The 27,452-nt window shown below is 44.5% G+C and overlaps 1 protein-coding gene across 10 annotated transcripts in view; it reads right to left on the bottom strand.

Annotated features, from left to right (window-relative positions):
• Positions 1–27,452, bottom strand: part of tmem108 (transmembrane protein 108) — a 195,598-nt gene that overhangs the window by 28,218 nt on the left and 139,928 nt on the right. Inside the window, exon 6 of one of the 10 annotated variants that reach the window (XR_009447078.1) lies at positions 12,994–15,751. The exons of 8 other annotated variants lie outside the window; for them this stretch is intronic. Coding sequence is in view for 1 of the 2 variants with exons in the window: in XM_048552829.2 (XP_048408786.2) it covers positions 15,687–15,751 (65 nt within the window). In the remaining variant the exon portion in view is untranslated. Of the gene's footprint in view, positions 1–12,522; positions 15,752–27,452 lie in introns of those variants that run through there. One more of the 10 variants, XM_048552829.2, reaches the window with a different exon arrangement.

Genomic DNA, 27,452 nt, shown 5'->3' with positions numbered 1-27,452 from the left:
ATCTTTAGCTATTCATGGAAAGGTCACATTTGACAGAGGTCTTTGAAAGAATACAGGAGGCAAAACTGGTTATAAACTGAGCAAAAACTGACTTGGGGGACAGGGAGCACAGAATCACATTGGTATCAGGGATTACAGGGTTGATGGCTATTACAATCTGGTTGATGGCGCATAGGCCCTGGACAAAGTGCCACTCATCTTCTGCCCAGGCTTTGGGATACGCATTATGGGAGTGTTGCAGTGGCTATGGGTAGGGCGCAAAATGCCTCGAGTGAGTACTGCCTCTTGAGCCTTTCGGGATTGTACTGACTGACGTCCTTTTCAACCACTTGGGCTGTATTAGGATGCTGCCTGAGAAATGGGAAGTTACATTTTATCGATTTCAGCCACCTGCCTCGGTAGACTTGTTTATTCCTCTCCTCCTGCAGACTATCCCTTTCTCCCTGTGGACACTGCACAAAATCCATGTTGGCCTGGTCTCCTTGGCCCTGCCACATCAGGTGAATGTTTGGGCCAGGGTTGCCCTGCCGTCCATTAAACAGTTTGTCAAGGGAGGCAGAGGAGGGGATAAGGCCAGTCATCGAGGCACTACTTGCTCAAGGCGTTTTGCGCCCTACCCATAGCCACTGCAACACTCCCATAATGCCTATCCCAAAGCCTGGGCAGAAGGATGAGTGGCGCTTTGTCCAGGGCCTATGCACCATCAACCAGATTGTAATAGCCATCAACCCTGTAATCCCTGACACCAATGTGATTCTGTGCTCCCTGTCCCCCAATTCATCCTGTTACACAGCTATTGACCTCTACTCAGCCTTCTTTTCTATTCCTCTCCATGAGGACAGCCCAGATCTCTTTACATATACCTGCAGTGGCAGACAGCATACATGGACCCAAGGCTACACTGAGAGTCCAGCTGTATATGCCTCCGCAGTCCGAATGGATAGCCTTGACCTATCATTGCCCGGAGATAGTACAATAGTGCAATATGTGGATGATTTATTGATTGCCTCCCGCAATTGTGATGCCTGTCAACATGACACCATAGTGATGCTGTGTCATCCGGCCGTTAGAGGACACCGGGTTCCACTCAAAAACTACAAATGTGCCAGTCCTCAGTACAGTACTTGGGCTTCGTTCTCGAGAATGGTATGCGCCGACTTGGACCAGAGGGGTCGAGGCGGTATTGAAGGCACCCAGATCCGTGGCACAAAAAGAAATGCTGTCCTTTCTCAGTATGGTGAACTACTGCAGACAATGGATACCTGAATATCACCAGATTGATGTTGTGCTGAAGCAGACTACACTGCGGGGGCAACTGACAGAAATAGACTGGACTGAAGAGCGGCAACAAGCCTTAAATGAGCTCAAAACTGTCCTGTCTCAAGCCCCTGCACTGGGATTCCCAATTATAATGAGCCCTTTATGCTCTTCATCAACAAAATGGAGGGATTTTCAAGTGGCTTTCTGACGCAGGGGCATGGCATGCTTAACCGACTGGTAACATACTACTCAGCTCAGCTGCCTCCCATTGTCAGAGGAATGCCTGGTTGTCTACAAGCTGTTGCTGCCACTGCTGTAATTTTGGAAAAATAGAATCCTACTGTTTTAGACCATAAGTGTGTAATTTTGGCCCCTCATGCAATCCTACTGCTTCTAAATTCAGCGGTGACAAAACATTTGACTGCCGCCGCTACACTGGGTAGGAAGTCATGCTGTTGTCCAAACCAAATATTTCTTTTAGGTGAGCACCCTCGTTAAACCCTGCCAATCTTCTCCCTGACAGTGGTGAGACGGACGAAAGCAAGCATGACTGTCTGCAGGTTGTAGATTCTGTTACATCGCCCGGTCCTAACTTACAATTCACACTGCTGGGCAATCCCAATTTGGTGCTTCTCATCAATGGTTCCTCTTACTGGCCTTAGGACACAGCCACACTGGCTGGGTATGCAGTCATCACTCCTTTTGAACTACAGGAAGTAGTTTGCCCCTGGCACCTCCATGCAAGCAGACGAGCTGGCTGCACTCACCCTGTGCTTGTTTTCCTGCTGAGAGTCAGACCGCTGATATCTGCACTGATTCACAGTATGTATTCGGACTAGTGTATGATTTTGGAACTTTGTAGCAGCACTGCAAATTTATCACCTCCTCTGGTAAGCCCTTTCAGCATGCAACTCTAATAGATAACTTGCTCCAGCCCATTCTCCTCCCTAGCAGGCTAGCAATAATGAATTGTGAGGTGCACACACAAGCGCAAGACAAAGTCTCGCTAGGCAATTCTGCTGCAGATGAAGCGGCTAAGACAGCTGCTCTATCCCAAGAAATGGTTGTTTCCTCTTTCGTTCGCCAAAAATTGCCTGAGGCCATTGACTTGGCGCTTGCAGTACAGGCCTAGTGAACATGAAAAAGTAAACTGGGGTCGCGTTGGTTTTACCCAGGATTCTGATAATCTATGGAGACACACTGATGGCAGGGTGGTCTGCCCGAAGGGGCTCCTCCATGCACTTGCGCATGGGCAAGGGCATGTAGGAAAAGGGGGGAATGCTACACCAAGTTTCCCAGCAGTGGTTTGTGCCAGGAATAAGGACGGCTCTTCAGCAGGTAACTGAAACTTTTAGTATTTGCCAACAGTATAACAGGGAAAAGACCCCAGACAGATTGACCATTTGCCAGTACTGGCAGAACCCTTTGAGAATCTGCAGATAGATTTTGTGCACATGCTGACCTCTGGAGGATTTAAATACATATTGGTGATATTGGATATGTTTCCAAAATGGATAAAGGCTTTTGCAAGTAGAAAAAATGATGCCAGGACAGTGGTCAAATGTCTAATGAAAAACATCATCCCAAAATTTGGAATACTGGTGAGGATAAATAGTGATAGAGGGGCACATTTTACAGGAAAGGTAGTAGTGGCTCTGACCCAGGCTATGGCGTTTGAATGGAAAGGGCACATACCCTATCAGCCCCAGACCTCGGGAGTGGTAGAAAGGATCAATGGGACTTTAAAGAATACCCTGGCTAACGTGTGCCAGGAGACTGGATTAAAGTGGCCTGAAGCTTTACCCGTTACCCTATACATGCTGAGAAATCAAGTTGATACAACGACAGGCTTGACCCCATTTGAAGTTTTAAAGGGAAGACCCATGGCCACTGGAACCAATTCCCCGATGACCACGGCTGATGTAGCGCTAATATGGGTCGATGAGAAAACCCTGCAGTATGCACAGGCTCTGAGTGAGACCACAGGGTCCAATCATGCAAAAGTACTAAAGGCACTGCCAAAGCCCAAGGAAGGGAATACTCGTCCATTTAAACCTGGTGATTTTGTGTATATCCAATCACTCATAAACGGCTCTTTTTGCCCTGGGTGGAAAGGAACCTATCAAGTACTACTGACGACTCGCACAGCTGTCAAAGTGCAAGGCAAGCTGGACTGGATTCACAGGACACGTTGTAAACCAGGCTCTGAAAGCAACGGTGACAGGTCTGCCCACAGGAGACAAACAATGAAATTTCTGGTGTTTATAGTACATGGACTATTTGTGTGGGGTATCACGTTGGATTACATAGAACAAGCCCCTGCCCACAACTGATTTCTTTCTTTAAGCTATGAATATGTGGTGTGTTTAAATGTCTCCTCTTGCTGGGTGGGTGGCCACATTCCGATTCACTCAAAAGGGGGGATCCCATTAAGTCCAATCTCCTTTAATGCCTCCAAAGTGGGTATTAAAACAGAATAGCTCACTACCCAGGAATTGGGACAGTTGCAGACTGAAGCTCGTTGCTGTACAGTTAACACCGACTCAGCCAGGCAACACTGGAAATAAGCAGGGTACCCCCTTACCACTTTTGTAGGATGGTACCAGCCAGATTAGCGTAACACATCCCCTGTCACCTCCTTTTTTCTCACTAACTGCTGAACATAACCACGCAGCCCCAATTTGCATCACTAAAATAGCAATATGAGAAAAGGGTATCCTCATAGGTAATAGCCATTGCTCCCAATATTATAATGTCTCAATTTTTCCTCTCCTGGCCTGGGGAAAGTTCCCAATCTTTCTGACCAGAGGGGCCACTAATGGCTCTTTCCTTACGCAGGGCTCCAACAGCCTTCTTACTTTTCCTAAAGCCAATCATTTGGACACTTTTCAACAAAATTCGTACGTGGAGTTTATCACCCATTATATTCCCTTTAAAGGTACATATTTTGTATATGGCTCCATAGCCTACGCCTGGCTGCCCCCCTCCTGGACGGGTTTCTGCTATCTTGCATATATCGTCCTATGAACCACTTCCCCATTTTACACCAGCACCCCTGGATTAAATGATGCAAGAGAGCAATAACCGAGACTGAACTTTTCTTCATATGACAGCTATCCCCATTTATGGTAATGGGGAGACCAGCTGATTAACATGACCTCAGCCCTAGAGAAATTGGCCAATGAAACTGTCCATGATCTAGATGAAACAAATCAGGCCATTTCACGGCTATCTGCCAAACTTGTGGCAGTGCAAACAGTGGCCCGACAGAATAGACTGGCTATAGATTTTGTGCTGGCTGAAAAAGGGAGTACTTGCACAGTTATAGGATGGGAATGCCGCACCTGTATCACAGATGAGTCTGAAAACATCACGCACCTAAAAGATCATGTTCAGCCAGCTGTCAATAAAATAAAAGCAATAGTGAATCAATTCCACAACTACAATCTCCTAGGATCTGGATTGTGGCCCTTTGGGACTTGCTGGAGCACCTGGACCCACTATGGGATCATTCTTATAATTGTAGTATGCATCTTCATGACCTGCCTAATGTGCGTCATTCTCCCCTGGGGATGGCAAAGCCTTGTTCCCATGTTCCCCCATTACGTATTCAATAGCCCTGATTATGATGAAAAGGAATGCTTGGGGATGAAACCTTATCCTCTGGGGTATGATCCTCCGTTTGTAGAGGAAGACTGGTGAAGTTGATCTGGGGATTAAAAAGGAGGAAATTGTGGAATACTTGCCGGTTGAGGCTGTTTAATTTAGGCTGAGTAGTAATGAGTTAAAATAATACATGACTAGGAGCACAAAGTAGTGAAACTTTTGTGTTGTGAAACAGAACTTTTGTTGTAACTGAAACTTGCCTTTCTCCAGCCTGAGATAGTAGGAGCTGCCGATGCTGGAGAATCTGAGATAACACGGTGTGAAGCTGGATGAACATATGAGGCCAAGCAGCATCAGAGGAGAAGGAAATTTTGATGTTTCGGGTCGAGACCCTTCTTCAGAAATTTCCCTAGCCTGAGAAGCCACGTAGGATAGATAGCAAAAGCTAGTGCTCGCAGCATTTTCACCAGATTCCACTTTAATTAATGTATGTCTGGTTGCCTTGCTAAAAACACAGTACAATTGCAGTTTGTTTTAACTTGTTTGTATTAATGCATAAATTCTGCTTCTTTTCTTGTCGGAGTCTTCGGACCTGCCCTTTTGTCAGCTTTGACTCTCCGCGATATAACGAACAAAATCTCTTTGTCTCGAAGTCTGGGCCTTTGGTGTGATTTAATTTAATTTCTTCAACACCTTTAAAGTCGTAATTGACGCCAGCAATATGGGGGTTGGGGATATCACAGCATGGAGCTGGAGGAGCACAGCGAGCCAGGCAGCATCAGAGGAGCACAAAAGTTGACATTTCGCCTGCACTTTATTATTGCTAGCCTACTGGGGAGGAGAAATTCTGAAATGGGTCTGCCTAGGCAGTCCTGTTCGTGGATTTTCGGAAAAAGGTAGAAGTGAGCTGTGCTTGGGAGACTATCAGTTTGGAGGCAGTTAAGGGGAGTTCGCCAGGTGAAATGAGGCTAGTGACTGTAGTTGATATGATGGCCTGATGTGCCATGGTTGGGTCATGGTCCAAGGAGATAGTAGGAGGTATCTAAGAGTTGGCGCTCTGCCTCTGCAACAGAGAGTTCAGTACGCCAGACCACAACAGCACCAACCTTATTGGCAGGCTTAATAACAAAGGCAGGTTTGGATCTAAGCAAACGGAGTGCAGTCAGTTAAGAAAGAGATTGGTTGGATTGGGTGAGGGCTGTAGAGAAATTGAGGCGACCAAGATAGACAATACTCAATGAACAGATCAAGTGCAGGTAAGTGGCCAGAGGGAGGGGTCCAGGTAGAGGAACTGGGCAAAGGATTCTGTGAGATGGGGAGAGGACTCTTGACCAAAGAAATGGGCATAGAGTTGAAGATGACGGAAGAAGAGTTTGACGTCAAGTCGTAGCCAAAATTCATTATTGTGGGGACGGAGAGAGATAAAGTTGAGACTTTTGCTGACTACAGATTGTTCAGCATTGGACAGCAGAAGCTTAGAAGATATAGTGAATACTGACAGGAGGTGGGGTAGGGGGAGGGGTTACAGTCAGAGGGAAGGGGAGGGGAGGAAGGTTCCAGAGGGCCATGGGTATCCCCGAGTTGTTGCATCTTGTGGGCCCTGATGCCTGAAAAGAAAATAAAAAGTTTCCTGTTAATGTGGCGACTAAGCTGGAGGATGAAGTAGAATTGTAAAGTGGTGCAGCCCTAACCCAGCGTATTGTGTTTCTAATGGAGAGAAAGGTCAAGAGTGTATATGTGATGCTGCAAGGCACCGAGTCTGAATCTCCATATATGGTGAAGGCAGCTGTTTGTGGAATGTTGAAAATAATGGTGATTCCTGTAATCCTGGGTGGATCCAAAGCACAAAGGATGAAACTTCACATGGAATCCACGTGAGGAGAGTCTGAGAAGGAAAGAAGAGAATGGGTGATCTCCAGACAGTCCAGAAGGATTGGAATGCAGTGCAAGAGTCTCCCAGTATTCCATTTTGGAAGCTGATGAACATGTTGGTACCTCGGAGAATTGCAGTCTGAGCCAAGCTTCTGGCATCACAAGAGGCTTGACTGTAGCAGGTGGGGCGAGAAAGAAGAAAGGAAGAACAATATTGTTAGGGGGCTCTTTAGTCAGGGGAGCAGAAAGACGTTTCTCTGGCTGAATATGTTACTCATGGATGGGGTGTTGTGTCCCTGGTGATAGAGTCAGGGATGTGTACGGCTGCAAAGCATTCTGAAAGGCATGGCGTTTGACATCACATTACATACTAGTACCAATGATATCAGCAAAGTGAGGAAAGAGGTCTCACATCTAGAATTCAAGGAGATAGGCAGTAGATTAAAAAGCAGGAACTCAATGGTCATAATCTCTGGATTACTCTGAGTGCCATGTGCAAGCAAGTTTAGAAATAGGAAAATGTGACAGATGAATGCGTGATTCAAGAGTTGGTGCAAGAGGGAGGGTTACAGAATCCTGGATCTCTGGGACTATTTTGTGGAAGTTGGCACATGTACAAATGGGACTGTCAGTATCTGAACCACACTGGGCATGACATCCTTGCAGGTGGGCTTGCCAGTACTGTTGGGAGGAGTTTAAAATAGTCTGGCAGGGGAGAGAATGCAGAATATTGATGAAATATGGATATGTCGCACTACAGCAAAGGAATCAGAGTGAGTTCAGCTATGTTGGCAGTCAAGAGAGTAAGGCAAGGCTGGATGGTCTTTAATGCCAGGAGTGTAATAGGTAAGACTGCCGAGTTAAAGGCATGGATTGATACACAGAAGTGTGATATTGTTGCCATTACTGAACGATAGTTGAGGGAAGAGCAGGACTAGCAACTTGACATTCCATTTGGGCAATACAGAGCAGGGTAGAAAAAGTGGTGGAGGAACACTATTATTTATTAATTAATTAAGGAGTCAAGTACTGGAATAAGAAGAAATGATATTGGATGGGTCTTCAAATGAGGCATTGCAGGAATGGGAACTTAAGAATGTTAAGGGGGCAGTTGCTTTACTCGGAGTGTATTATAGGATCCCAAAGAGTCGGGGGAAATAGAAGAGCAAACACGTAGACAGTTCACAGAGGTGTGTAGTAGTAATATTTGGATAATTATACTAGGAGATTTCAACTTTCCCAACATAAATTGAAGTAGCCATTGTGTTAAGGATTTAGAAGGGACAAATTTCTTTAAAGGTATCTAGGGTTTTTTTTGTACTGATATGCAGAAGGTGCAGTGCTGGATCTGGTTCCGGGGATCAAAGCCGAGAGGTGTTCAACATGGCAGTGAGGAAACGTTTTAGCGATAGCGACCACAACATGTTACGTTCAAGTTTATAACGGACAAGGAGAAAGATGACCTGCAAAAGACGGCTTTGGATTGGGGTTAGGCAAATTTTATTAAAATAAAGCAGGTCTGGCCAAAGTTGACTGGGAATTGTTCCTTGTGGATAAGTCTACAGCAGAGCAGTGGGGAACATTCAAAAAGGAGCTGGGGAGAGTATTCTTTGGGGGAAATATAGCAGCAGTAAGTTCAGGGAACCTTGGATGTATAGGGCAATTCAGGACAGAATGAAGAGGAATAGCAAGTCAAAAGGAAGCAATTAAGCTGTGGCCCTAGAGGAATATAGGAAGTGCAAGAGAGAACTTAAGAAAGAAATTAGACCAAAAAGGGGGCATGAAAAAGGACTTGTGAACAAGAACAGGAAGAATCCTAAGATATTTTATGAATACATTAAAAGGAAGCGGTTAACCAGGGAAAGAGTAAGGACAAAGGGGGCAAGCTGTGTAAATCTACAGGATTTTGTAAGGGTGAAAGTCTGGAAAAGGAGAACATTCATACAAAAGTTGGGAAATGGGACTGTCAGGAACTTGCGCAGTTTGACACAGGAAATGGGAGATACTGGACTCCTATGGGCTTTAAAATGAACAAATCCTTTGGCTTGGATGGATTGCGTCCCAGGCTACAGTTGGGGGTGAGGCTAGAAATTGCAGGAGCTCTGACACAAAGTTTCAATTCCTCTCTGGCCACTGGGTGAGTGCCAGAGGACTGGCGGAAGGCTAATGTGGCTCCACTTTTCAAGAAAGGTGATGGAGATGAACTAGGAAATTCCAAACTGATGAGTCTCACAACAGTGGTAGGGATACAGCTGGAGAAAATTCTGAAGGAGAGAATTAATATCCATTTGGAAAAGCATGGGTTAATTAGGGATAGTCAGCACGTCTTTGTCAGAAGGAGGTCATGTCAAATAAACTTGATAGAATTTTTCTAAAATATGATCAAGTTTATGGATAAAGGAAGTTCAGTTGCTATAACTTACATGGATTTTAGCAAAGCTTTTGACAAGGTATCACATGGGAGACTGATTGAGAAGGTTAAAGCACATGGAATTGAGGGAAACTTGGCGAGGCACATCAGAAATTGTCTTACGTACTGGTAGAAGGCTGGTTGAGTGACTGGAGGGCAGTGTCCAGCAGTATAGCAGAAGAATCTGTATTGGGACCCTTTGTTAGTTATAAACATAAATATATAGATGAAACTGTAGGGGTAACCTTAAGCAAGTTTGCAAATGACATCAAGATTGCTTGAGTGGTTAACAGTGAAGAAGATGGTTGAAGGTTACAGGAAGATATTAATGGGTTGGTCAGATGGGCAGAGCAGGGGCATATAGTATTTAACCCTGATAAGGGCAAGGTGATGCATTTTGGAAGAAGAAACAAGATTAGGGGTATTTAATGAATGGCAGGACGCTGGGTAGCTCAGAGAAATAGAGGGATCTAGGGAAAATAAAAACAGGTATTTCTGGAAAATCTCAGCAGGTCTGGTAGCATCTGTGAAGAGAAATCAGAGTTAGTGCTTCAGGCCTGGTGATCTTTCTTCAGAACAGAAGGGCAGGAGATTCAGAGGGGATTTGAGAAAAAAACGTTTTTCACTTAGAGGTTGATGGGAATCTGGAATGCACTGCCTGTGACGGTACTGAAGGCTGGAAACCTTACAACCTTTAAAAAATATTTGGATGAGCACTTGAAATCTCATAACATTAAAGGATATGGGGCAAATGCAGGAAATTGGGATTAGTACACCCTCAGTGATGGTTATGGTCACCACAGATTTGATGGACCAAAGGGCTTTTTCTGAGCTGTATGACCCTATAACTCTGAAATTCCAGTGCAATGGAAGAGATGTCTTACAGCCACCATACAGGGTCTTGGTGAGCATTGTGTGCAGTTTTGGGCTCCTTATGTGAGGAAGGAAGCTATGGCTGTGGTGTGAGTGCAAAGAAGATTTATCTGACTATTCCTGGGTGGGAAGAAAGACTGGATTGGTTAGGACTATATTCAGTGGAGTTCAAACAATAAGGCAGGAAATGTTATGGACCTCTTTATAAAATTCTAACAGTGCCATACAGTAAATACAGGAATATTCTTAATGATTGGGGAATCCAAGGCTAAGAATCATTGTATAACAAATGGAGTTGGCTACTTGGGGCTAAGATGATGAACCTTTTCATCCAGAGAGTTGTCAGTCTGTGGAATTCTCTGCCACCGAAAGTGGTTGAGGCCAAACACCGAATGTTTTCAAGAAGATGTTGGATATAGTTCTAAGGCTAAAGGGTTCAAAGGGTTTGGTGACAAAGTAGGAACGGGGGACTGAGTTGGATGATCATCCATGATTGTATTGAATGGTGGAGCAGGCACAAAAGACTGAATAGCCTATTCCTTCTCCTATTTTCTATGTTTCTATGAATCCTAATCAGACAGGCCTGGAAGTAAGAAAGTACTGTGGGATCAGCGGTTTAGGTCACTCAAGCTAGAGTAATATTTTGAGAATGTAAGGGAAGTTATGATAATGGAAGAATTTAGAAATAACACTCCAATAAATTTAAAACCTTATTTAGATAGGCACCAAGTATTCAAGATCAGAGAAACAGCAGTTCTGCCAAACACCCACAATACCTCGCAGTGACAAATATAAATGGGGAAATGGCCATATAGAAATGCATAAGGAAATTGGAGGAGCAGAAGACCTGTAGATGGAAGAAGTATTAGTTTGGGAGAACAGACAAAAGGTCATCAAATGTAAGAGGGGAAGGAGGCTGGAACCAAAAAGTGATGTAAAGAAATTAACACACTTTCTTATTGTAATAAGATTAGACGTGCTAAAGCCAATTGCTGGGAAATAAATGGGAGACCAAATGCAGTAGCCAGAAAACTTAGGGACTCTTCAGGTAAGGAGGCATCAGGAAAATGGGTACTAAAACTGTATCAGTGGCAAAGAGGGAACATGCATTCTTGGGATGTACAAAGAGAGATGGTTCAGGACAGTCACTTAAATTCTTTTCTGAAAATTGACAAGGGAAAATCAGAGGTTCTAAATACGTTATGTCAGAGTGGGATACATATTATGCTTCAAATTGAAGAAGCAAGCCAATAATGGTATTCAGATATACCAGAGTAAGTCAGTCACCGATGCTGACTGATTGTTATTTGTCTTCCAGACAGGTTGATAAAGATTAAAATATTATTTCGAGGTACTCAGGGAGAGTTGGATTAAAGAGTGTGTTGATAAATGGAGAACTGATAGTTGCAGACGTAAAACAGATTCCTTCAGAGGGAATTAATTTCATTTTAGTAAATGGCCTGCCAGGTTCAAGAATGGGGGCTTCGCCAAGAGAGATAAGAAGATCCAATGGAGTTTAAAAAAAAGACTGAAATGTTACAAAAAAAACATCCTGGATTGTTTCATGACTGTGTTGTTACTTGATCTTAGGCCCATAAAATTAAACTTTTACTAGGTAACTAACAACAGAAGTGGAATCTCTGAATACTCTGACCTTATGGGTTTGTTTTGGAGGGCCCCAGATGCGAGGGATCTTTGCCAATTGGAATCTTAAATTTCCCAGGCAATTCCAACAAACTCTGCTGCGTCTAGGATTTCACAGGGTCCTGATGTGCAATTCCAGTCTGTGCTGCTCCAACGACTATCTGCCCAATGGAATATCCATGTTAAAAACTCCTCTGGGGCTGTCCACTGAATTTCTATAAGGTATAGCTTATGAGAGAAAGCAAGGGACCAAAAGCTCCCTGATCCCAAAGTAGCTAACTTCTTTCCATGGTGGAACAATGTTGATCTAAATAAATGTTGTTAAATTATATTTTTGAGTTTCTAATCATGTTCTCATTGTGTAAAAACTGAGCCAAAGAAAATCATTGTGTACGGAGAATGCTGGAGACCTCTGGAAGATAGTTCAGCCCACAACTCTCAGCTCCCTGCTGAACTAATGGTCAACAGCATGAAAGAGCCTTGTTTCTTTCTATCACCAGGAGTCAGAAAGGAAGGTCCAGAAATCATCACTGTTGAGTTGAAATGAAATTCAAATAGCCTTGAAATGTCATCCCAACAAAGCCAGGAAAGAAAACAAACCTTTACATTTTCCCTGATGCTGCTGTACCTACTGAGTCCAGCTTAATAGGCTAATTTCATCAAGCACTGAAACTATCACAGCTGAAAAAAAATCAGTCAAACTTTTAACTCCTTATTCCAGACAACTAACAACTTCAACTGCAAACTACAGGTCTTCAATGATAACTTAAAGGACTGAACTGAGTTTTGAAAATCTAATCTTTAAGGAAAAAAGCACTTAATCTTTGGATGCATTTCATTGGCATGTTTATTATTTTACTTAAGTAACATAAAATAGTGTTTTGTAGTAAATTAACCTTTCCTGGTTTAAGCTTTGTTGCTGAGTGATTTCAACATTGAACCATTCACAATTCCAGGGAGGGCTATATAAACAAAAATTCTTAATTCATGGGCACTTTTTAAATCATCCATGACTCTAAGATCAATGAATTCCACTCCAGAGATTTCTCCCTCCAGCCTTGTCAGGGCAAATCTTCCAGAGACTCAGTAGTGTGCCACAGAATGTATCTCTTCCACCAGAGATCACTCTCCATCTCACATTCATTTGGCATATTGCAGAGAACTCATGGCACTTGCTATTCTGTTGAACATGCCAGCTACAGTCTTTAGTTACTTTTAGATTCTCTCTCTCCCTCTCTGTGTCCAAAGTTCTTTTGTGCAATTTTCACACATCTAATTTTGTTTGTAGATGTGATTGTAGGATCAGCTAAGTTGTATAAAAGGTATACCTGGCACTGAAATCCAGGAATTTGGTAAGTGAAGGGATTTTTAAAGGTTGACCTCTTTCAAAAATCATGCGAAGTTTTGTATTTAGCAGCTAACCACTGTAATTTGTATTTTCTTCATATGTATTTGTATAAGTTGTAATTTCTTTTCGTCTTATTTAGTGATAAACAAGGTTCCTGCCTAGAGGCAGAGGAGCATGCTACATGAGGAACCTGCGATATACAGTCAGGATCATCAAGACGAGTGAGCAACAGTGAGGATTCTGAGACAATGTATCAGCACCAGTGAAAGGAGGGGAAACACGAGGATCCCTTGATATGGGCAGCATTTCTTTCCATTCATTTATGGGATGTGGGTGTCGCTGGCTGACCAGCATTTCTTGCCCATCCCTAGCTGCCCTTGAGAAATCGGTGGTGAGCTGCCTTCTTGAACTGCTGCAGTCCTCTTGCTGTAGGGTGACCCACAATGCCATCAGGGAAGGAACTCCAGGATTTTGACCCAGTGACAGAGAATACATATTGCCAAGTCAGAATGGTGGTGGTTCCCATATGTCTGATGCCCTTGTCCTTCTAGACGGAAGTGGTCGTGGATTTGGAAGGCGCAGTCTGAGAATTTTTGGTGAATTTCTGCAATGCATCTTGTAAATTGTACACATTGCTGCTAATGAGTGTCGTAGGTGGAGGGAGTAAATGCTTCTGGATGTAATGCCAATCAAACAGGCTGCTTTGTCCTGGAATGTGTTAAGCTTCTTGAGTGTTGTTGAGGCTGCACTCATTCAGGAAAGTGGGGAGTATTCCATCACGTTCCTGGCTTGTGCCTTATAGCTGGCGGATAGGCTTTGAGAAGTCAGGAGGTAAGTTACTCGCTGCAGTATTCCTAGCTTCTGGCCTGCTGTTGTAGCCACTGTGTTAATGTGGTGAGACCAGTTGAGTTTCTGATCAATGGTAAGCCCCATGATGTTGATAGTGGGGAATTCAGTGATGGTAACACCCTTGAATGTAGACAGTGGTTAGATAGTCTCTTATTGGTGATGTCTTGGCCTGGCATCTGTGTGGTGCAAATGTCTTTTGCCCCTTGTCTGCCAAAGTCTGGACATTGTCCAGATCTTGTTGTATGTGATCATGGTACAATTATCGGTGAATATCCCCACTTCTGACCTTACGATGGAGGGAAGGTCATGGATGAAGCAACTGAAGATGGTTGGGCCTAGGACACTACCCTGAGGAACTCCAGCAGAGATGTCCTGGAGATGAGATGATTGACCTCTCCAACAAACTCAAACCTCTTCCTGTGTCTGGTCTTATTCCAACCACCGGAGAGTTTGTCCTCTGATACCCATTGATTCCAGTTTGCGAGGGCTGCTTGATGCCACACTTGTTTGATTGCAGCCTTGATATCAACGGCTCCCACTGTCACCTCACCTCTGGAATTCAGCTCTTTTGTCCATGTTTGAACGAAGGCTGTAATGAGATCTGGAGCTGAGTGGCCCTGGTAGAACCCAAACTGGGCGTCACTGAGCAGGTTATTGCTGAGCAGGTGCTGCTTGCTAGCACTGTTGATGACATTTTCCATTACTTTACTGACGATCGAGAGTAGGCTGATGGGGCAGTAATTGGTCAGGTTGGATTTGTCCTGCTTTTTGTGTATAGGACGTACTTGGGCCATTTTCCACATTGTTGGGTAGATACCAGTGTTGTAACTGTACTGGAATAGTTTGTCTAGGGGAGCAGCAAGTTCTGGAGCATGAGTCTTCAGTAATATTGCTGGAATGTTGTCAAGGCCTGTAGCCTTTGGAATATCCAGTGTCTCCAACCATTCCTTGATATCACGTGGAGTGAATCAAATTGGCTGAAGACTGGTATCTGTAACGCTGGGGGCCACTGAAAGAGGCCCAGATGGATCATCCACGCTGGCTGAAGAGTGTTGTGAATATTTCAGCCTTATTTTTTACACTGATGTGGTGGGGTCTTCCATCATTGAGGATGGGGATATTTGTGGAGCCTCTGCCTTCAGTGAGTTGTTTAACTGTCCATCACCATTCACGACAGGACTGTATAGCTTAGATCTGATCTGTTGGTTGTGGGATCACTTAGCTCTATCACCTGCTGCTTTTGCTGTTTGGCATGCAGGTACTCCTGTTTGGTGGCTTCACCAGGTTGATATCTCATCTTCTGATATGCTTGGTGCTGCTCCTGGCACTCTTCGTCGAACCACGGTTGATCCCCTGGCTTGATAGTAATGGTTGAGTGGGGGATATGCCGGGCAATGAGGTTACAGATTGTGCTGGAGTACAATTCTGCTGCTGTTGATGGCCCATAGCACCTCATGGATACCCAGTCTTGAGTTGCTAGATCTGTGCGAATTCTGTCCAATTTTAGCATCATTGATAGGACAAGGTGAGTTGGGGATCCAGAGAGAGGCAGTCAGCATTACTGAGATGAGTGATGAGATGAGGTGAGATGACAGGTTATCAACGTCGTAGAAAGGAATAGGCAAGAAGCATACCCTCGCAGTCCTGTGTAGGACACAGGGTATAAACAAGAATAATTGCAGTCCAGGGTTCTGACACCAGAAAAGCGTGTAAAACCTGTTCCTGTGATCAACGGTCGGGATCACTGTTAAGTAGGACCTACAAGAAGTGATGGGCTACTGAGTTTTGGATGCGTCCAAGGCAGTCTTCCAGTTCAGGATGCGTTTATGGAGCAGAATGAGATGTACTAGCGACTCTTCTTCCAGAAGGGGCAGCAGTGTGAACCTCATCTACAAGGGGAAGGGAAGGGGAAGAGGGAGGAAATTAAGAATTGGCAACCAACGTAGACTACAAAATTCTGTCAAGGGAATCGATTATCTGGTTAGGTCTGCTCTGGCGTTGGTGATTCATCCTGATCAGACCTCTGCTGTACTGGGCAGGGAGCTCTCTGAGAACTTCAGATACAATTGTCTATGTTCAGGATAGGGGTGAACACTCACTTCATCAGCCTTGACAAGGGGAAGGCCTTTAATAGAACACCTAAACCATAAACATGGCTTTGGAAAAGGAATTTGCAACTGGAACTGACTGCTCTATGCAAACATCAGTAGTTCATCCTCATTCAATAGGTAGGAATTAGAATGTTTCCTGATCAAACCTGGAAGTAGGCAGGTTTCGTGCTTTTTCATGTGTTGCTTAGAGCATTTTGTTGAGTCCATTGACAGCATTCCCTCTTTTCTTTCTGGTTGTAAGAGCTTGTGAGGTCCATTCCCAACACTGATTTCCAGTACCAGAAGTCATGCCGTTAATCACCATGTGTGGAACCTTAGAACAGCTGTGCATGCAGCTGACTGGGAACAATTGCCTTATGGGAAGGATGCAGGCTCAAGAGGGGTGGCTGACTCAGGCAGCAGATGCCTGCATGTCACAGCCTTCCTGTAGATCATAGAATCCCTAGAGCACGGAAACAGGCCCTTTGGCCCAACAAGCCCACAATAACGCTTAAAGCATCACACCCAGATCCATCTCCCTATAACCCACCTCATCCATACATCCCTGAACACTACGGAAAATTTAGTATGGCTAATCCAACTACCCTGCACATCTTTGGACTGTGGGAGGAAACCGGAGCACCCGGAGGAAATCCATGCAGACACAGGGAGAATGTGCAAACTCCACACAGGCAGTTGCCTGAGGGTGGAATCTAAACCTGCTCCCAGGTGCTATGAGGCAGCAGTGCCAACCACTGAGCCACCAATTTCTGCTCAGAGCCACTGTTGGTGTCCAGACTCATAAACATCGACCACCAGTTCAAGCTGGCCTCAATAGCCAAGGTCAATCATGTATGAGGTCATGTTCTTGGGAACTGGACTGCAATGTCTTTAACTCCTTAGGAATTCTTCATTCCCTTTGAGGAAGGGTTCCCAGATCCAAAACGTTAACTCTGATTTCTCTCCACAAATGCTGCCAGACCTGCTGAGTTTTTTTTAGCAATTTCTGTTTCTGTTCATGAAGATGCTCCTTGATAAGGAAGTATTGTATTATGAGCAAAGGCTAAACAGTTTGATAATCAACTCACTACGGTTTAGAAGAAGTGATCTCTTTGAAACATACAGGATTCTTAAGAGGCCTGGCAAGGTAAATGCTGAGAGGTTGTTTCCCCACACGGAAGAGCTAGAACCGGACGGCATCATCTCAGAATAAATGGGCACTAATTTAAGACTGAGATAAGAATAAATTTCTTCTCTCCAAGGGTTGTAAGTCTCTGAGAATTGTGGGGGCAGAGTCCTTGTGTATATTTTAGAGTAAAATAGATAGTTTCTTGCTCAGTATGGTTACAGGGAAAAGGCAAGTAGGTGGTCATGAGGTAGGTGGACTGTCAGATCAGCCATTATCCTTATGAATTGTGGAGCAGGCTCAGAAGCAAATTGATCTACTCCCATTCCTAGTTGTTATGTTCTTATGAGAAAGCAGCAGAAGTCAACTTCATTGCACCATGGGTTGTACAAGGCAGGAGGAAGAAAAATGGCATGACTATAACGGCAGGGTGTTCAAGTGTAAGGGGAAGAGATTGGTGTTTCTGCAGCTGTAAAGGAGACTCCAGAAATTGTGGAACATATTGCATAGCTAGAAATGACATTGTTAGGGAAAGGGATGAGGTCTTGCAAGCAGAATTTCGCAAGCCAGTAAGTCGATTAAAGAACAGGGCCCAAAAGATAGCAATCTCTAAATTTTGTGCAAGTGAGTACCAGAGTAAGTGAATAGGAGGTTAGTCCAGATGAGTATCTGGACAAATAGTGCAGGTAGTTGGACTTGTCAAGGTCGACAGGATGCACCCTACCTGGAATGGAACCAGCATCTGGTAGGAAGGTTTGCCAGTACTAGAACATAGAACATTGAACATAGATCATAGAACAGTACAGGCCCTTCGGCCCACGATGTTGTGCCGAGAATTTACCTTAATCATAAGGTCTACCTAACCTCTACCCCTACCTTGATACGATCATCCATATGCCTATCCAATAGCCACTTAAATGCCCCTAATGAGGCCGACTCCACTACCCTCACCGGCAATGCTTTCCATGCCCCTACCACTCTCTGAGTAAAGAACCTACCTCTGACATTTCCCCTGCATCTACCTCCAGTCACTTTAAAACTATGCCCCTTCATAATAGCTACCTCCACCTGAGGAAAAAAATCTCTGGCTATCTACTCTATCTATACCTTTGATCATTTTGTACACCTCGCTCAGGTCACCTCTTATCCTCCGTCATTCTAAAGAGAAAAGCTGTAGCTCTCTCAACCTTTCCTCCTATGACCTTCCCTCCATTCCAGGCAACATCCTGGTAACTTGTCTGGCGGGGGGTTGGATCCAGAAAGAAAGTTCTTAGGGGAGATGAACAGCAAAATTTAGAAGGGAGTCATGAAGACATAGTAAAGGCCAGTTAAGGCACAAGGAAGTTTGGCAAGGTTGGACGGCATTTGTTTTAATGCAAGGAGTATGACAAACAAGGCAAATAAGTTGAGCACAAATTAAAACATGCAAATCTGATACCACTGTTATCATGTGGTTGTGAGAGAGAGAGAATTGGCAGTACAATACTACAGGATATTCCATGTCTTCAGGCGAGACAGGGAAGGAGGTAGAAAAGGAGGGGATGTTGTAATATTGGAGAATCAATTACAGCAATTAGGTGAGGTGAGATCTTAGAAGGCTCATTAAATGTGTAGAACTTAAAAGGCAAAGAGGAGCAATTACATTGCTGGGAGGCTACTGTAGACTCCCTTACAGGAGGAGTGACATAGGAGAGCTGATAAGTAGGCAAATTGTAGAGAAGTGCAAAAGCAATATAATAGTGAGAATATGGGATTTCAACCTTTCCAATATTAACTGGGGTAGTCATACTGTGAAAAGCTTAGAGTGAGCGAAATTTTTAAAATGCATTCAGGAAATACTTTTAAGTCTGTACATGGAAGACTCTACAAGACAGGGGGTGGTCCTAGACTTAATTTTAGTTAATGAAGTTGGGCAAGTGGTTGAAGTATCAGTGGAAGACAGTAATCATAACTCTGTAATAGATTCAACATTGTTATGGAAATGAACAAGGATGGGCCTGACGGTAAAATTCGAAGTTGGGAGACAGTTTTAATAAGATCATAAATGAATTGGCCAATGGACTCGGAGCAGATACTTTTGGGTAAGTGTGTCGGAGCAGATACTTTTGGATAAGTGTGTCAGAGCAGTGGGATGCATTCAAGAAGGAATCAGGGGAGTCCAGGACCAACATGTTCCAATAAAGATAAAAGTTTGGACCAACACATCCAATGAATCCTGGATAATGAGAGATATACAAGATTGGATGTAGAGACAAAAATGGCAGAACCAAGGCCTCAAAAGAGTAGCAACCCTACAGGAATACAGAATGTGCAAGATGGAGCTTCAAAAGGAAATTAGGAAACTTAAAAAGGAAACTTAAGCACACAAAAAGGGGCATGAGAAAAACAATAACAAGTAAAATAAAGCAAAATCCTCAGTTATTTTATAAGAAATTAAGGATAAAAGGATAACAAAGGAAAAAGCAGGGTCCATTAAAGACCAGAGTGAAGCTGGAAAAGAAGTTATTCAGATGGCACCTGAGGAGCAGAAAAGTCAACATTTTAGGCCAAAACACTTCTTCAGCACTGGGAAGGGGGAGAGGAGCCCAGAAGTAAATAAGGAGATGGGGTGGCACTGGGAGAAGAGTCAGTGGGATGGCGATAGGTGGATGCAGGTAAGGGTTACTGTGATTGGTCAGTGGGAAGGGTGGAGCAGATAAGTAAGGAGGAAAATGAACAGGTTAGGACTGGTCAAGAAGATGAAGAGGACAAGGAGGGCTAGATATGGGATAAGGCTGGATGTGGAGGGATTTTGAAGCTGGTGAGTTCAATATTAAGGCCATTGGGCTGTAAGCTCCCAAGGTGAAATATCAAGTGTTGGTCCTTTAGTTCATGTTTGTCTCAGTCTGACAGTGAAAGAAGCCAAGGATGGACATGTCATCAGGGGAGTGACAGAAGGAATTAAAATGTCTGGCAACCAGAGGCAGGTTGGTTGGTTATACGCAGAGTATAATTGCACTGCGAACAGAGCCCAACTCTGTACTTAGATTAGATTCTCTACAGTGTGGAAACAGGCCCTTTGGCCCCACAGGTCCACACTGCCCTTGGTATATGCCCCCCAGACCCATTCCCCTATAACCCACACACCCCTGAATACCACAGGCAATGTAGCCTGGCCAATCCACCTAGCCTGCACATTTTTGGACTGTGGGAGGAAATCAGAGCACCCAGAAGAAACCCATGCAGACATGGGGAGAATGTGCAAACTCCGCACAGACAGTCACTTGAGGCTGGAATAGAACCCAGGTCCCTGGTGCTGTGAGGCTGCAGTGCTAACCACTCAGCCACCGTGCCACACTTAGCCTTCCTGATGCAGAAGACACTACATCGGGAGCAACGATATAACAGGTTGGATGGAGTGCAGGTGCATCTCTGCCAGATCTGGAAGGATTGTTTGGGGCCTAGTATGTTAGCAACGGGTGAAGTGTAGGAACAGGTATTGTATTTTTTGCAATTGCAAGCATGTGGGGAGTGTACAGCTGTCAAGGAAGTTGCGGAGTGAACGGTCCCGTGGAAAGTGGATAGAGGTGGGGAAGAAAATATCTTTTTGATGGTGAGGTCTGATTTAAGGTGGCAGAAATATCAGAGAATGATGCATTGATTTCGAAGGTTGTTGGGGTGGTACATGTGGACTAAGGAAACTGTACTGTCATTGTTGTTGGGAGGAGGGGATTTGAGGGCAGAAGTGCAGGAAATCAAGGAGATGAAGTTGAGTGCATCCTTAAATATGAAGGAGGGGAAATTCTGGTCCCTAACGTGGGAGGATATTTGGGAGCAGATGTGGTGGAGGTGGAACAACTGGGAGTATGGGATATTTATAGGAGGGTGAGTGAGGTGTAGTTGAAGTATATGTGGGAGGCAATGGGTTTGAAATGGATGTCAGTGGTGCATCGGTTTTCAGAGATGGAGATGGAAATGTTCAGGAAGGAGTCATAAATAGTCCAGGTGAATTTGGGGGTGGAATCAAAGGTGTTGGTGAAGTTGATGAACCAAAATCATTTCCATATGGTGAGTAGTCAGGGTGTGGAATGTGCTCCCTGGAAACATGGGTGAAGGCAGATTCAACAGAAGTGCTCGACAGGGCATCCAACCAGAGGGTGCTGAGACATCACTCATTTGTATTCTGGGAGTGGATGGACAGGTGATGTCATAAATGAATACTTTGTGTCAGTTTTCAACAAAGAAAGAATTAGTGGAGGATGATTTCAGGAAAAGGAGTGTCAAATTTCTAAGCCAAGCTGCTGTTAAAAAGGAAGTAGTGTTTTGCATCTTAAAAAGTATTAAGGTTGATAAGTTTCAAAGTCCTGATGGGATCCATCCCAGAATATTGAAGGAGGCAAGAGAACAAATTGCTGGAGCACTGACAGACATCTTTGTATCTTCTTTGGCTACAGGTGAGATCCCAGAGGACTGGACAACATCCAATGCTGTCCCATTGTTTAAGAGGGGTAACAGGGATAATCCAGGAAATACAGGTCCTTGAGCCTTATGTTGGTGGTAAGGAAATTATTGGCAAAAGATTCAGAGACAAGATCTATATATGCATTTAGAAGCAAAAGGACTTATTAGCGATTGATAGTATGGTGTTGTGTGGGGGATATTGTGCCTCACTAACTTGACTGAGATTTTTGAGGGGGTGATGAAGATGATTGATGAGGGAGAAGCAGACTGGTGCAAGAAGTGAAGTCACAGAGTACCAGGGGTGAGCTGGTAAGATGGATACAGAAGGAATTAAGGGCTACGGTGAGAATGTGGGTAAGTGGATCTGAGTCCACAAAAAGACCAGCCATGATCTTATTGAATGGCGGAGCGGGCTCGAAGGGCCAAACGTCCTACTCCTGCTCCTAGTTCTTAGGTTCTTACTCATAGGAGACAGAGGATCGCAGTGGAAGGATGCTTTTTGGAATGGAGGGTTGTGACTAGTGTTGTTCCACAGGAATCACAGCTGGCAAAGCAAATGGAAAGGGTTAATGTCATCCTGGAGAATGCACGTAGGAGAGGGATTAGTGCCTGTGACAGTGAGGGAAAACCTAAACCTTGGGAGGTGTTAAAGCTGCAGTGTATGGATCATGAGATGAATGAACAGGAAAGGGTTAAATAAGAAAGGCTGGAAAGGGAAAGAGGAGACAAAGAACCGGGATTAGAGCAGCAGGCCACGTTGACAGAAAATAAAAAAATTGTAAGTACTTCCTGACATGTCTGGCATGCCGATGTTGCTCCAAAATAATGATACAGATGAGCAAGACGAAGACGATTGGGGAAGGCACCCCTTTGCCCCATTGGGACCACTACCCCCTCCACAACTCTACCTGTCCTTGACCAACCTACATCTGGCAGGCACCCCAACACTGCCATCAGTCCCAGCAATCGCCCGTAGCCCTACCAGCGCCACCGTACACTGACCAAACCTCCTGCTATAGAATCTCCAAGCCCTTCAGTAATCAGCCCACATGAATCTTCTGACAAACTTGCGGCTTCTACAGACCATATCTCCTGTCGTACTAGGTCTAAAACTAAACAGACAAACAGGAAACAGAATATGGAACAGACTGCTAGTGGACAAAAGGAGGGAGGGCAGGATTCTTTTAAAACCCACAGAGGAAGCCCGAAAAAACATAAGCCCCGCATGCAGTTCTCTCGACTCTCTAGCGCCTGTTTAGTGTTCCCTAACGATTCTACAAGTAGTGAAGAGTATGATAGTCCAGATTTGCAAGTGGAGGAGTGAATCTGAGGACAGGGTTTGGGATGGACACACGGATAACCGTCCCCTAAAGAAGAACCCCCCTAAGAGAAATCAGCAATTTCCTAATTGCACAGTCCCTCACCTGAACCCACCACAGAAAGGTTAAAATACCATGCAGGTCACCCCGAGCGCATTGTCCCGATTCTTTTGACCTCCTCGTCCACCCTCCCTAAACAACTGAGGGACTTTTTAGGATTAGTAAATTATTGTCAACCATGGCTCCCTAATGTAACTTTGCTTCCCAAATTCCTAACCCCTTTGGCTTCTTGTAAAGCCCCAAAAACCTTCACCCTCTCTAACAAACAAAAGTCAGCCTTTACAGACTTAAAAACAGTCCTTGCTGCCGCCCCGGCTTTGGGAAGACCTTTACATGACAGGCCTTCCTGTTAATGTTTGGGATGGGTGCGCTACTGGAGTATTGACACAGACCCATGGTGATCGCAAATGACTGGCTGCCTACTACTCTACCACCCACCTGGACTCTGTAGATCAAGGATTACCCCCTTGTTCCCAGATTCTTCCCATGCTTTATTCTTTAGTCACTGAGGCCTTTAATGTTACTCTCCAACAGCATCTTACCTCACATGCCACCAGACTCAACACCTTACACAGGCATGTTTAAGCTGCTATGAAGTCGCACTCCTTAACAATCCCCTTTTGACATTCTCTTTCTGCTCCACTATTAACCCAGCCACGTTTTAGAGCACCCCCCCCCCAAGATGGGTTCTTAGAACCCCCACATGACTGCTTTCTAAGGAACCAATTTCTAACCTCTCCCCAACCATACCTTACTGACGTCCCACTCCCTTCCTGTTTGTTGATGGCAGTTCCTCCATGTCCCCCTTGGGAACCCCCCCTCTCTGGATACGTGATTGTCAATGCTGCTTCCACATGAGAATCAGCGGCATTTGATCCCCCAGTATCTGCTCAGAAAGCAAAACTTTTTGCCCTCACTCGTGCTTGCATCCTAGCCTCAGGGAAGTCAGCTAATATTTACACCAACTCTTGGTATGCCTTTGGAGTCTCCCATGACTTTGGCCAGTTATAGTCTCAGCATGGGTTTTTAACGTACTCAGGCACACCCATCCAGAATTCCCTGTATGTTAAAAACCTTCTCCAGGTAATCCACCTCCCTAAACAATTGGCTATTATCAAATGCGCTGTCCATGCCTCCGATGATTCTGTAGTTACTCAGGGCAACACTCAGGCTGATCAGGCTGCTGCAGATCAAAATTTATTGTGCCTTCTATGAACAAGCAGGGGGTAAATCACACACCTCCTTCAGACAAGTCGGGCGTGTCAGATATAGTCACTGTTCAGCACTTACAGGGGGATGCCCCTGCTTCTGAAAAGGATATTTGGAAGGCGCATGGATGTTCGCATTCTGCATCCTCAGGCCTTTGGCTTACCCCAGTCGGCCACGTGTGTATACCTGATGCTTTGATACCAATGCTTGTTGACTATCTGCCCTCTGACACCCACCTTGGCAAGGAGGGAATGAATGGTATTATGCTCCGTACCTGGTGGCACCCCAAACTGGCTGAGGCAGGCCAGTCTCACATAGCATCATGTCGAACATGCCAGCAAAACAATGTTGGTCAGGGGGTGAGATGCTCACTAGGGAAAAAAAAAACCCTCGCCAGGTGGACTGTTTGAATGCATTCAGCTAGATTTTATTGAATTACTGCACGTAAATAGTTATAAATATTGTCTTGTCATTGTAGATGTATTCAGTAGGTGGATAGAGGCTTTTCCAAAGACAAATACCAAAGCCTCAACAGTAGTAAAATTATTATTAACTGAAATAATACCAAGGTTTGGAGTACCTCAACAAATTAGTTTGGACAATGGCCCTCACTTTGTAGGAAAGATTAATAAGGAACTGTGTGATATATTACACATCCAACAGCAATTCCACTGTTCCTACCACCCCTGGGCGGCAGGGATAGTGGAAAGAGCTAACAGAACACCCAAAGTGAAATTGACCTAGTTGACATTAGAGACGGGCCTTAACCGGTTAAAGGTTTGCCCCTAGCTTTATACCACATGCAAATAATACCCCATTCTACTACTGGACTCTTGGCAGTAGAAATAGTCTATGGCCAACCCAGCAGAACACCCTGGGATGCCAATACCAGCCCACCCAACCAAATTGACCTGAATGTGATGGGAGAAGAAATGCAAAGGTACTTCCAGCAACTAACATCATCTCTAAAGTTTCTCCATTCACAGGTGAAGTGCGCCTTCAGACCACCTCCGCAGACACCAGACCAAGACCTTAAAGATCAGGATCGCTCTTTGTGGCCACAGATCAGAGATTTCGTACTTATTTGAGACTGGGATCGTCCCAAGCTTGGACCAAGGTGGAAAGGACCATCTCAAGTGCTTCTTCAATCTCTGATAGCTCTTAAAGTTAAAGGACAGAATCGCTGGATCCACCTAAGTGACTACAAACAATGGATTCCCTCATCAGCTTGCAATTAACTATTGGATTGAGTGTTATTCTGACCATGCATGGCCAGCAGAACAATCTTGTTTTATAGAATACACATCCAGCTGCATGGGAATCGGACAGCGTGTTACTTGCTAGCATGGTCTGTAGAGGCATTATTTGTGGCAACACCAGGCTGGAGCCGAGCCAGCTCTATGAAATAGAGTATTCCGGTAAACGTTGCAGAGGGGAGAGGGGAACTTGGATGAGAGGTGTGCAGGGTAGGTGTGTGGAATTGGTAGTTAATAGCCCCTCGGATTGTACAGGCATGGGAATAAAAGGGTTAACTGTACAAATCCCAACAGCTATCCATTTCACTTTAATGGAACTGGGACTCGTTGTGTGCATGTTCTAGTCACTAATCACCCTCATAATGTTTCTTGGCCCCATCAGTGCATAAAAAGAACTTGCACAAGTTGCACTTATTGAACTGCCCCTGTTTAGAATCTAAGCCAATAACTGTGACCCCAGGCATTCAGTGGGCTTGTGAGGATCATAATGGCAGCAATGTAGAAATGGACTATGGGACGTTTCTGTTTAACTCCACAGATTTCCATCCAAATAAGGGTCAATCCTCCTGGAGTAGCTATCAAGAAATGCATGAGTCTGTTACCGGCTACCGGGCTAAGAAGGGATTCGTTTTCCTTCTTAACGGGACCTTCACGACTGCCACTCCAACTTTGCCGGTGCTGTTTGCTGTTGGGACCATTGGGTCTCTCACAGTCCCTTGTCCCCAACGAGCACGGACTCAATGGCGAATTGTCACACATTTCCTGAGCAGGGAGTTCTGCGCTGCATGGCAGTACCCGATTGCCTTGGGCTCTTCCTTAGGATACGGCTTCCTGGGAACTGTCAGCTTGAGAGGCTCCCTGGGGTGGTGGCCACAAAAAAACCTTATATGTGGGCTCACCGCCCTGGGAACTAGCACAATGAAGGCACTGGAGGCAGTCAATCAAGAATTAGCCGAACTTTGGCTCTATGCTCAGCAAACTTGGTATGCAGTGGGCTATCAACTGGCTCAGCAAGGAGTATGTACTATTATAGAGGACAACTGAATTACTTACATTACTGACAAGTCCTATAATATTTAACCCAGGCTATTCAAGGCATACAGGGGCAGTTGGAACAGTACAGAGAGGGACCCCGACTTGGGGCAGGTGATTGTTGGGATAGATTTTGGGCAGTTCTTGGGGCTCATACCTGCTACATGCGTTAGTTATTCTAACAGTTATCATAGCTGTCTGCTGTATATTTATGGTATGCCTGAACTCTTGCTGCAGACTTGCTTTTGACAGACTAGCAGCTCCCTTCTTGGCCCCGATATAGGTTATCATGAAATGATAAAAAGGAGGGAATGACATGTTATTGGGATAACATCCCATTGATTTCTATATTCTCTGTAAATTAATGCTCTTTACCTGCTTACACAGAGGTGTGCAGACACCACCTTAAAACTTCCTGCCCGACTAGAATTACGCGTAAAACTTTGTAAATCTTTATCTTCCTGCACAGGGTTACGTGGAAACTGTCTCAAATAAGATTAGGTGTGAAGTGTTTGTAAAGGTGTGAGGCCACTGAAATCCTGTAAAGTATGTAACTTCTGTTTCTACTAAAGGGGCCAGGGCACTGACTTTTGTTCAAGTCAGAACACTTTGGCAACTTGAAATCACCTCCTGTCAATAGCAGTCACTTCACGAACAATCAATACTGTATCCTGTTTTTGGATCATCCAACGTAGTGATTGTTTCACGCATCATGCCATTGTTAGATACAAAACTGCTTTATGTATTATGCACTCGATAAGGTATAAAAAGCGGGAACTGTCCATTGCTCAGGGAGAATTGCTTACGAGACTCTGCCCTCTGTGCCAGGTTGAGTACAGTGATCCTCCACAACTTGTACTTGCTTTGTAATAAAGGATTTGTGTTTTTCTAAATAGGTCAGTGTCTTGTTATTGCATCAAGTCCGTGAGGGTCGCTGAAAACGAACCTAACCATTGACTGCAACTCTATGTTTTTGGCTACTTAGGGATAAGGATAAGGTTAGTCCTCAGGTGAAAATACTAAATTGGAGGAAGACATAATATTAGGTAGGAACATAA

The sequence above is a fragment of the Stegostoma tigrinum genome, chromosome 2 (assembly GCF_030684315.1).
Source record: "Stegostoma tigrinum isolate sSteTig4 chromosome 2, sSteTig4.hap1, whole genome shotgun sequence".
Taxonomy (NCBI): Eukaryota; Metazoa; Chordata; class Chondrichthyes; order Orectolobiformes; family Stegostomatidae; genus Stegostoma; species Stegostoma tigrinum.
Note: the sequence above shows the minus strand (reverse complement) of the source record. Positions and strands in the feature narration are given on the sequence as shown.